The sequence below is a fragment of the Miscanthus floridulus genome, chromosome 3 (assembly GCF_019320115.1).
Source record: "Miscanthus floridulus cultivar M001 chromosome 3, ASM1932011v1, whole genome shotgun sequence".
In the NCBI taxonomy this organism is placed as follows: Eukaryota; Viridiplantae; Streptophyta; class Magnoliopsida; order Poales; family Poaceae; genus Miscanthus; species Miscanthus floridulus.
In genome coordinates this window covers 104,147,320-104,158,717 of record NC_089582.1, presented here as the reverse complement: position 1 = coordinate 104,158,717, position 11,398 = coordinate 104,147,320, and the positions used below count along the sequence as shown (strand labels likewise).

General features: G+C 45.5%; 1 protein-coding gene across 1 annotated transcript; it reads right to left on the bottom strand.

Moving 5' to 3' along the window:
• Positions 1-3,646: 3,646 nt before the first annotated feature.
• On the bottom strand, positions 3,647-7,362 carry LOC136541990 (probable GTP diphosphokinase RSH3, chloroplastic). Its single transcript, XM_066534211.1, has 6 exons — positions 6,251-7,362; positions 5,968-6,153; positions 5,035-5,495; positions 4,788-4,946; positions 4,364-4,715; positions 3,647-4,271 (listed from the first exon to the last, which is right to left on the bottom strand). The coding sequence occupies exons 1-6, from the start codon at positions 6,920-6,922 to the stop codon at positions 3,972-3,974; spliced, it is 2,130 nt and encodes a 709-aa protein (XP_066390308.1). The 5' UTR covers positions 6,923-7,362; the 3' UTR covers positions 3,647-3,971.
• Positions 7,363-11,398: the final 4,036 nt, after the last annotated feature.

The window sequence follows — 11,398 nt, the reverse complement described above, 5'->3', positions numbered from 1 at the left end:
TGGGGATCATAGCCCCGTTCAGCTGGCTGAATTTTGATGGAAAAAATATTGTTCTGACTGAATTATTGTAAGAGAAGATACTGTTCCGACTAAAAAAAAACCGAACGAATCGAATATGGGGTAAATTGAACGGGACCATAAATATCGGCAACCTCCGGTTCCAAGGACTGGGCTCCACCCAAGCCTGGTTCATTTTGGGCCCATTGCACATTCCCGAGGCTCAATCCAAAATACTCAGGGGGCCTTCGGGGCTGGGATTATTGAGCCAGCTTAGTTCAGGCAGAGCCGCAGAGCCCATTTAGCTCAAATTCAATCAAATGGTCCTCGTATTTTATCTCAAATCAAATAATAACAAATAGGATAATATAGGTTCTCAGAGCACGAAGTTCTATAATCCAGGGATTCGAAAAAACCCAGATTGTTATAATCTATAATCTAGATTATCATATTCAATCATAATCTCGATTCTAATAATTCAAAGGTGATTCAAATAGGTCCTAGGTAACGAGTAGGGAGTATTTTCTATTGCTAATGGTAGTAGTGAGTTATCAGGGCCCTTTGGAATGTAGTATGAAAGATCAAACGTAGGAATAGACAAAACGTAGGATTTCGCACGTTCAACATAGAACTAGAAGATTTAGAAACACATGAAAAGTTGAAAACCAAAAGGTTGTTAAGGTGTCTCAATAGACAAAACGGAATCCTTTGTTTAGTCTTAAAAATCCTCCAATTCAAAGATGCCTCAACATGTAGACAGGTACTTCTATTTTATTTTATCTAGTTAGTACAGTAATCTCTTGGCATAAAGGTTCCTTTTATTGGCATTGTTATATTTCCCTTAGATGGATATATGTAAAACTCTTTCATTTTTGTAGGAGCATAGTAACTACTCCCTCGGGTTCGAAAAGAATATAGTTCTAGATTTGAACCAAGAATTTTTTGTCCATAGGTTGACTAAGTTTATAGAAAATAATATCAACATTTGTTTACTACTATAAAAATATATTTCATTAGTAATCTAATGATACTTAGTATCATAAATGTTAGTACCTTTGCATGTATTTGGTCAAATTTAAAATTATTTTACTTCTCAAAAATGAGAATTCCCTTCTTGTTTAGACAAAAGAGTATTTTAGACTCTAAGGCTGATGCACAATCGAGCCTAGTAGAATGTATCCATTCAGATTTGGTCCTCGACTTGACATGAGTACTCATATTTTTCTTGATTTTATTCTATGGCTATGCTATTTTTTTAGTGGTAGACAATGTACCTCTCAATAGCGAGATAGCTATGATGACTTCATCAATATCAAAAACTATAATCTAAGGGCCTGATTGGTTCGGATCCAAAATTTGCCCTTCCAAAACTAGGGCAAGCCAAAACTAGGGCGTGCCAAATTTTGGTTGCCAAAACCTTAGCAAGAATTTTTGGTATAGCACATGGTTGGGTGCCAAACTAGGATATCCAAAATTTTGGACCTTGATTGGTTTGATGCCAAAATAAGAAGCACCTTTTCTCTTGTATGCTGCTAAAGAACTTTCTAGAGACTTGCCAAAACTTTGGACATAAACATTGGCGTGCCAATTCTTTGGCAATGAACCAATTGATGACTAAAACTTTGGCATGCCATGGTTTTGGTTGGGAAAGAATCGGTAGCCAACTAATTAGGTCCTCGGTCTTTTGGAATATGCTTATATAGATATAGGACTAAGGCATATGTATATGGCATTGTGTATTCATAGAGCTAAGTGTACCTAAGTTCGCGAGCCTCCATTGTTAGAAAAGCATTCTGATTTTCGTACTGGAGAGCAAACTCTCTATCAACGCTTTTTTTACTCTAAAAAAACTGTTAATGTTTGTCTCAACCCTCTGCGCCTGCTGTTGGGGCCGAAGACTGATAGTGGACTGGGCTTTTCTGTTGGGGCCGAAGACTGATAATGGACTGGGCTTTGGGCCCAAGAAATGTCCAGATACCACACTGTCCTGACTCCCGAGGCCCAGCTGGACATCATTTCAATTTCCAGCTCTTTGTTCACTTGTCGCAGCCTGCATGGAATTATATTTCTTCAATTTTTCTTTTGTTTCCTCTAGAAGAAGTACTTGAATTATGATATTGGGTCAGGCAGGATGCCTCCATTTCAGACTTGTACCCCCTTTTTTTCTCTCTCTGATAGGAGATCTAGAAGACACTAGGATACAGTTTTGAGTTCAAGAGTGCGGCGTTCAGCGTTGTACCCTGCACGTTGGCAGAAAAATAGTAAAGTACATGTGCTGTGATTGTGAAATCGTATAGCGTGACCATCGCGCCTCCCCGCTGACCTTCTGCACCGTGTACGATTCTGCCATTGTGCATGTACGATTCTGCATGTACGATTCTGCCATTCTGCACCGTGTAGGAAGGAGTACGACACCTTCCGTCGGACATTCGGACTTGCAAAGCGCAACAGCGATCGAGACGGCGAGCTTGGCACATGGCGGACGCGACGAACCCGCGCAAATCCTTTTCGGCCACCTCCCCGTCGGCGTCGGCGTCGGGTCCACGTCCACGTCGCTCCGGCGGGCCACGACCGCGCCTGTGTAGTATTGATGCATCCAAAATGATTTCTAAGTTTATGGTATGTTCGGTGCAAACCGTACATCTATCTTACGTCAAGATTACACTATCTCTAAATTAATCAAAACGAGCTATCACTTGACAGCCTGTTCGGTTGGCTGATTCGTATCGTTGCTGGTTCGTGAAGAAATACTGCTGGCTAGTTTGTGTGAGAGAAAAATACTGTTCCGACTGAAAATTTACGATCGTTTACGATAAGTCACAGTCAAACGACCATGCTATGAGCTTCGTCACCTGCACCCCCACGTGGCCGGAGGAGGAGACGTAGGCGAGCGTAGAAGCTAGACGTTCGCGCTTCAACTGTAGACTGTTGTTCTTTTTTATCGATTCAACTGTAGCCTGTTGCCGGCATGGCAAGCGGCCGACTGCTTCCGTTCTTATCCGCTGACTTGTAGTTCATCTTCATACGGAGGATACTTTCGGAACAAGTTAAGATTAAGGTCCCGTACGTCGAGAAGATTCAGAGAAATCGGATCACACCAAGTTCGTAAATTTAGTGAGACTGAATCGCTGATGGAGTGCTTGATGTTCAGTTAGTGACGGACTGAGAGTGATTACTCGCACTAACACGACACAAAACGAGCGTAACCGTCACTAGAATTTCAATTTCCAGAACGTCATGTCGCGAGTCCACGCTGCCGGTAGAGAGGATTCGGCAGAGCCGTGAGCAACAGCGCGAGCGTTGCCATCCCCCGTTCAATGCAGGACCAGGACGTTGCTGCCGCCACCAACCGCTCGCGGCAGACGGACACAAACCACGCGTACAGCGGTGGCTCCAACGGCCGGAGATTCAGGCACTGGACTGCCAAAAGCGAGATCCCAATCATACGGAGGATCCCCGACTAGAAGATTTTTCAGAAACTCACCCGAAGCGGACACCGCTAGATTCTGGTCCACACAGCCTGCCTGGACGCCGTGGTGACACAACCGGCAAGCCTGATGTCACGGCTTCGCTCAAACAAGCCGCCCATTTGGCGTAGCATCACATCACAAGATTTCTACTTTACTCATCCAACATGGACAGTAGGTGATGCAGAATTGCAGATGCAGCTACAGCTCTCTCTCCAAAAATCTTGGGAGAAGCTGAAACGAACTTGAACAGCTTACACAGCGTTCTACTTTTACACATTGCAGCCCAGCCTCTGGGGTTCAGGACAGGGTGCAACACGCACCCAGGCCAACAGCAGACTTCAGAACCCGGCTGCTGCAAGATCTACCTGCTATATACTATATATTTACAACGAATTGAATGGCAGTACAATGGTAGAAAAAAGGTTAACATCGTCTTGCTACTACTGTCAGCAGCGTCTCGAGCCGCCGCCGCCCTGGGTTGAGAGCGCAAATCCGCCACTACTGTCAGCAGCGTCTCGAGCCGCCGCCGCCCCGGGTTGAGAGCGCAAATCCGCCACGGTCGTACATTCGCTGGATCTCTTCCCGGTACCCGCTGAGGGATTTGCGAGGCAGGGCCGGCGTCAGCTCCACCACGTCCCCCATGCTGAGCTTCCGGTTCGGGTCGCATATGGGCTCGTGGTTCACCCTCGGCCGGAGGTCTTCCTTCATGGGAATGCTGTAGGGGCTCCATCTTGAGCTATTGGCGCCGACACGGTCCATGAGATCCATTACTGTTGAGTTTGCCGGGAATTCTTGGACAGACATCTGAAATGACACCACAGACTTTATATCAGATAACTGAATCGAGCATAAACATGCAATGAGCCATGCGTGTAATTAATCGGAACTGGGCTAACCTTGTCATGCTCCAGGAGGATGACAAATAGTGGTCCATCGTGGTTGCATTGGCGGGTATATGAGTAAGGGCACTCCTCTGAATGCAAGGGAAACGGGCATGGTGGCCTCACAGTATCGGCATTGCCTAGGGAGGCAGTCCGTTCTTTGTTCATCGCTTCGCATTGCCATGTAAGGACCCATCTTGCCCATTCCACCATTTGGAGCACGAATGAATGCCTAGAAGTGCCCTCCTTGTACCTCCAGTGTGCCGCGAATCCATACTCGGCCTGCAGATGCATCTCCTTTGTGCGGATCTGAACTTCGAATGGGTGGACGCCTTCACTCATGACAACAGTGTGCAGCGATCGATACCTACAGCAAGCAAATAAGTGCATGGCCTTGCAGGAGAATTGAATGGGTCTACTGAATTGCATCTTAGCTTACCCATTTAATTTCGGATGTGATATGTAATCCTTGAATCGACCAGTAACTCGAGGCCCCAATCTATGAACAACACAAAGGGCTTTATAACAATCTTCTTCGTTCTCAACCACAAGACGCAGGCCATGTATATCATGGATCTCCTCCATTGTCAAGTTCTTCCTGATGATTTTACCAAATTGAGTTAGCAGAGATACATAAAAAGAATGTTTTACTATCAATCATTGCAAAAAGGACGGTTATGACATACTTTAGCATCTTGGAATGAATACTGTATAGGCTCTTGTGCCTCCCAGAAAGATTGTGATACGAGACACCAGCATCCCTCAGACCTTTATCTAGTTTATCCACAGCAGATGTAATTAGCTCCTCATTAAAGGATTCTGTAAGTTTGGATGACAACTCCTTGTGCTCTTCCGGATTCAAATACTTGAAACAAAGATTCTCCAGCTGGTCTTTCCAGCTAGCAATCCCTAGTCGGTTAGCTAAAGGCACAAAAATCTCCATTGTCTCCTTAGCGAATCTTTGTTGTTTGACCAAAGGCAAAGCTTCTAAGGTCTTCATGTTATGCAGGCGATCTGCAAGCTTTATTAGAACAGCGCGTGCATCTGCCATTGCTAGAAGCATCGTATGCAAGCGATCCGCTTCAACTGTTCTGCTTGCTGTGTTGTTATCACGAGCAAGTTTGCTAAGGTGGCTCAACTTGGAAACCTGAACAGGTCAGACAAAAACCATAAGGACAATGGAGCTAACAAGAGAATGGAACAACTTTAGAACCATGATGATGGATAACACCAAATAAAAGTGAATTTTCAAAATAGACATGTCAAACAGAAGAATGCAGGCAGCCGAGAACATATTGCTAAAATATATTGAAAGTTGTGGTTGTGGAGAACTATTAAGAAAGAGACTAAACAATGTGATACCATTGTCAGCTAAACAACTCATACTATATCGCAAAAGTCACACATTGGGTTGATCCAAATGAACATTTTTTCTTTAGGTGCTTATAAGATAATACAAATAAAATGAAAGCAGCAGATGATCATTGACTTAAAGTTACAGGGAGTACATCATCATAATTGCAATTGATTAAGCCAACAATTTGACGAGACACAGAGGAAATAACAATATTTTCCAATTGCAACAAATTATCAAGATCCGAGGGAAAAGGAACACATACCCCTTCCACGAGATCAGCAACCCCAGCACCAAACATATGGAAGATGTGATCATAGTCAATGAATGAATCATCAATGGTGTCATGCAGAAGCCCAGCCGAGACAACTGTTGCATTCGCACCAATCTTGGCAAGTAGCACAGAAGTCTCCACACAATGTTGCAAGTATGGATCACCACTCGCCCGCGTCTAATCACAGAACAAAAGCAGAGACAAGATTCAGTAACTAATGCACAGACTATTCAGGAACGGACAATTCAGCTAGAGGATGGAATTTGTGATTTACCTGGCCACGGTGAGCCTTCTCGGCCTCCAAGAAGGCCTTCACGACCAGCTCCTCGTGGAAGATGCGGTGGCGATCCTGGGCACTGGCGAGCAGCTCTCGGGCGTACGGCTCGCAGGCAGGGCTAGCCTCCGCGAGGTTCTCGTCGAGCTCGAACGCGAGCTCGCCGGCGCCGACCTCCGGGCGAGGGCTGCTGGGCGGCGCGTAGTCAACGCAGGAGCCGAGCGCGTTGCGCACGAAGCCAGCAAAGAGGCGGTCGCGGTCGCGGGCGGCGAGCCAAGAAGCCGGCGGGCTCCGGGATGGTGAAGAGGAGGACGGCCCCTGGAACACCGACACGGGGCTGTGGTGGTGGTGCAGGTCCCGCCGCTTGAGCGGTGGAGACGAGTGGGAGTGCGAGTAGGAGTACCCGCCGGCGACGCTCAGGTCGTCGGATCTGTCGTGCCACAGCGAGCCGAGGTCGTCGTGAGCCGGGGCGCGGGGCGGCGCGGCCGCAGCTGCCGGCGAGGAGAAGAGGCACGACAGGCCGCCGCCGCCGGAGGGCAAGCGGTGCGCGGCAGCCGGCGGCGGGGGCGCAGCGGTGGTGGACGGTGACGAGCCACGGGAGGTTGGGTCGAACTCCGAAGAGTAGACCGCGCCTGGCGGGCTGGTGTACAGGGAAATCGCGGGCAACGACATCGCCGGAATCGGGGATGCCTCTGGCGCGGTCGAACTTAAAGCCGCCGCTTAAAAGCTACAACCGAATCTGCTGACGGTTCGGAGTTAGAACTGGATTCCGCGCCGGAACCAGACGGGATTGTCTCTACGTCGGAGGCAGCACGGAATCCGATGTCAAGATTTGATGATCTCAGTGAGGTGGAGTCGGCGAATTAAAATCGGGCAAAACAAAGTGTACTGATTCGGCGGTGCAAACAGCTGAAAACGGGGGAAAATCAAAGCTGCAGAGTACACGAATTCAACGCCGAAAACGAGCTCGGCGCGATCAAGGAGGGGGGGATTTGGTGGGCGCGCTCTCGTCTCGTGGGGAGGAGAACGAGAGGAGAAAGCAGGGAAATGGGGAAATCTGCAGTTCTCCTCGCGTATTAAATTGGGTTGCGTCCCTTGTGTTGCTGCGTGTGCGTGAAGAGAAAGAATCTGGGACCCTCCTCGCTAATTATAGGATGGCGGCTGGCTCCCAATATGCCGAAACTGCCCCTCCTCAGGAATCTTCTATCGTGTTGCCGGTTGTTTTGGCCGTTAAGGCCGTGCCCAACGCTCCACACTGGATGTATGGCCCGGCCTCCACCTATACGTGCAGTGTACGCATCAGCCTCGCAGATGGTCAGTAGCGCTTGCAGAAGACACAGCTGCTTGGTCTGCCAAAAGGGCAGAGCTACCGTTCCAAGGCCGCGTTTAGTTTCGGCCGGAATCTGCATTTGCACCGTGTTGATGTAACGGCAAATATTATAGTAATTTTGTTTATATTTATGAATTATTGTCCAAACATTGATTAATTAGGCTCAAAAGATTTATCTCGCAAAGTTCAACCAAACTGTGCAATTAGTTTTTAATTTTATCTACATTTAGTACTCCATATATATACCGTAAGTTTGATGTGATGGGGAATCTTCTTTTTATATAGTGTCAAAGTTGGGAGTTTGGGGAACTAAACAAGGACAATACATGTTGTGGGCTTGTTGCTCTCCGCGTTGCAATAGAAAGTTGCGCTGTGCTCCATCCGTCTCTAAATATCTGTTGTTTAAGCTTTTCGATAAACAACTTTAACGTAATATATATTAAATAATATTAATATTTATAGTATATAATTAGTATTATTAGAAAAAAAATTTAATCTAGTTTTTTAATAAATTTATTAGAAGATACAAATGTTATATGTATTTTCTACAAACTAAGTCAAATTTACGGTACGCATACTAACAATGATAATTATTTAAAGACGAAGAGACTATGCAGCAAGTAGCACCCACTGGTTCCCGCACGTACTACGCTGTGGCATTGGATGCCCTGCTAGTACTTGGTCTACGTGCTGCTGCCCTAACTTCCTGTTCGCTTGGATTGTTTTTGTGGCTTATAAGTCTATGAATGCTGTTTCGTTGTGAGAAAAAAATATTATATCATAACTGATAAATATGGTTGATATGAAGCGAACAGGGTGTTTGGTTTTGCTGGTTCTGTCAGCCTTATCGATAATGATTCAAGTATATTTGTTGACAAGTATTTATGTTGACTCCATAAATGTATCATAAACTCAAAACATAAAGCATGTGTAAGCTCCGGTTCGCAAAAGTTCTTTAGCGCGTGTTTAGTTCCCGCCCTAAATTTCTAAAAAGTGCTACAGTAGCTATCACATTAAATCTTACGATACATACATAGAGCATTAAATGTAGACGAAAAAAAATTAATTACACAGTTTGGTTGGAAATTACGAGACGAACGTTTTGAGCCTAATTAGTCCATGATTGAACACTATTTGCCAAATAAAAACGAAAGTGCTACAGTAGCCCAAATTCCCAAATTCAGGGAACTAAACACGCGCTTAGTTGGATGAGCTTTGATCCTGGCTCATCTGTAAATTAGCATCGGCATGCCTAGCGTCTGGACGTCTAGAGGGACGATTGTGTTCGAACGTTGGCGCCTGCTGCTCTATTTCACATGCGTCTGTGCACAAGCAGGAACCTCCACGCCTCCTCGTTCGGACGCCCGCACCCCCTCTGCTTCCTGTGCCACATGCACACGGGCCGCACCCCTACCTCCATCCCTTGCTGCATCACGCGCCCGGGACCCAGGACCCCGCACCCCTGCCTCCATCCCCCTTGGCTTCCCACGCGCATGCATGGCGCTCCAGCAGTTGCAGCTGACGGGTTCCCTTACAAAATGTGCAACATCAGATCTATTTTTACAACATCTAGATGAAACATTTGGAACATACGTCTAAAACAGCCGAAACACATGCAACATACATCTGAAACACTTGCAAAACACTTGATATACATTACAAAACATATGCAACATCCAGATAAAATACTTACAATATATGTATAAAACACCTGAAACACTTAAAACATACTCTAGCAACATGCATGTATATGCAACACCCAGATCTATTTTTACAACATCCAGATAAAACATTTGAAACATACGTATGAAACACTTAAAACATACGCTTGCAACATACGTATATTGTCCTTGCAACATATGCAACATCTCATATACTCTCTCTGTCCCAAAATAGAAGTCGTTCTCGCTTCCTGAGAAGTCAACTTTTTTAACTTTGACCATTCATATATAAAAGATTATTAATATTTATAATACATAATTAGTATCATTAGATAGATCGTTGAATATACTTTCATAATAAACTTATTTGGAGATTTAAATGTTGAACATATTTTCTACAAACCTAGTCAAAGTTGAGAAAGTTTAACCTGCACGCATCCCTTAATGACTTTCTCTCTAGGGCGGAGGGAGTATACTTTTGCAACATTCAGATCAAAACACTTGAAACATAAGTCTGGAACGACAGAAACACTTGAAACACGACATCGCCGGTAGCCACGGCATACATGGTAGGGAACTACGGTCGCCAGCAGACTCAGGTCAGGGGGACATCGGCCCAGCATAGACCACCGCTGTAGGACATGGGCCCGTCGCTCCTCCTATGATTCTCCCATGCCAGCTCGCTACCTAGGCTCACGCCGTTAGTGTTGCTTCTCTAGCTCCGTTGTTACTCGGCCGTAGTCGTCGGGTGCGCGCGCAGTGGGGGAAGGGCACGGCGCGTCGGTGGATGGGCGTACAGTGGGGGAAGAGTCTCGGCGAGGTAGAGTAGGGCGGGCGTATGCGCGGTGACGCCGCGACACCGATGCGAGTGTGAGTGGGGAAATTTTCAGTTATGGAAGATGGAAGAGACGTAGAGGTGCTATTGAGGATGTCCATTTCACTGGCCCAAGAGAGCACGTGTCCGGACGGGACGGACGACCGTGTGCAAGCATTTGCGAATTGACATTGAACTTTGCAATTGAAGTTTTGCCACCTACTAAATTTCGCTGATTTTGTGACCTACAATGTACGTACTCAGGAGTGGACGATTGGTGACAAATCCGAAAGTACTATCTGTTTCGTTGGCCAATCATAAATGAGCATAGTAATTTTTGTTCGGACAAAGAACAGACAAATCTTTATCCTATTTGTTTGGGCTGGTTTGGCTTATAAGCCATAGCTGAAAGTGCCGTTGATTGGTTTGATGTGAAAGAAAAATATTGTTCGTTGATTGATAAACCATGACTTATAAGCCAAATACGATAAACGAACAGGGTGACGCAATTGCAAGGTGCTCCGTATTGCAAGGTGCTACGTAGTAGGATTGTCGGCTAGATGCCCAGTCGGCCAAACGGCATTTCTTATCCAAACGAATTGGGTAATGACATCCATGTTGATGGTGGTGTTACTGTGACTGCTTTACGCCTAAAGTCATTGGGCAAACCGAGACATGTCTTTTGTTAAATCAAGTTTGCCCTATCCAAAACCTTCTTCTGCCTTATTCGCTTGGCTAATAAGTCACGGCTAAAAGTACTATTAGCCGATTTGCTGTGAAAAAAATACTATTCATTGACTGAAAAGGCCAAGCGAACGGCGCGTTCATTCACGTCCCCTGGCCACAGCTAAATTAAATGACACTCGAGGTGATGCTAATACGCCATTATCATACCGATAAAAGCAATGCAAAAGCGAATTAGAATAAAAGACTTTCTAGAAGGTGCTACAACTACTCCCACTAGCTCTAGGAAAACCAGGATAGTGTGGCGTGGCGAGGCGGCCATTTTCTACTAATCCGCTGTTCATGCACTCCGGCAAGCTCCTATAGGCAGTTGCAGAAGGTCTGGAGATTCGGCCGGCAAAATTCCCCAATTATATGTGTCTATCTTTTTTAGAAAAATGTCCACTAACCTGTTGTGGTCACGGGTCACCTCAATTATATGTGTCTATCTTTTTTAGAAAAATGTCCTGTTTGTCCTTTTTAGAGTATTTATTTATTTTTTTACCTGAAAAACAGAAAGTCAAATAACGAATGATTGCCACCTCCGATCCCATCATCACAAACCACTGGTTTAAATTACTCTATGCTAATTAATTGTTGGTGGATATTGCTGTGTGTGA

What these genes read in the sequence shown, in the direction of transcription:
- LOC136541990 (XM_066534211.1), bottom strand. Translation starts at nt 6,922, where the DNA reads ATGTCGTTGCCCGCGATTTCCCTGTACACCAGCCCGCCAGGCGCGGTC. An exon ending in ATTCATTCCAAGATGCTAAA is followed by an intron (nt 4,947 to 5,034) that starts GTATGTCATAAC and finishes TAAAATCATCAG; the next exon opens with GAAGAACTTGACAATGGAGG. An exon ending in TCACATCCGAAATTAAATGG is followed by an intron (nt 4,716 to 4,787) that starts GTAAGCTAAGAT and finishes TGCTTGCTGTAG; the next exon opens with GTATCGATCGCTGCACACTG.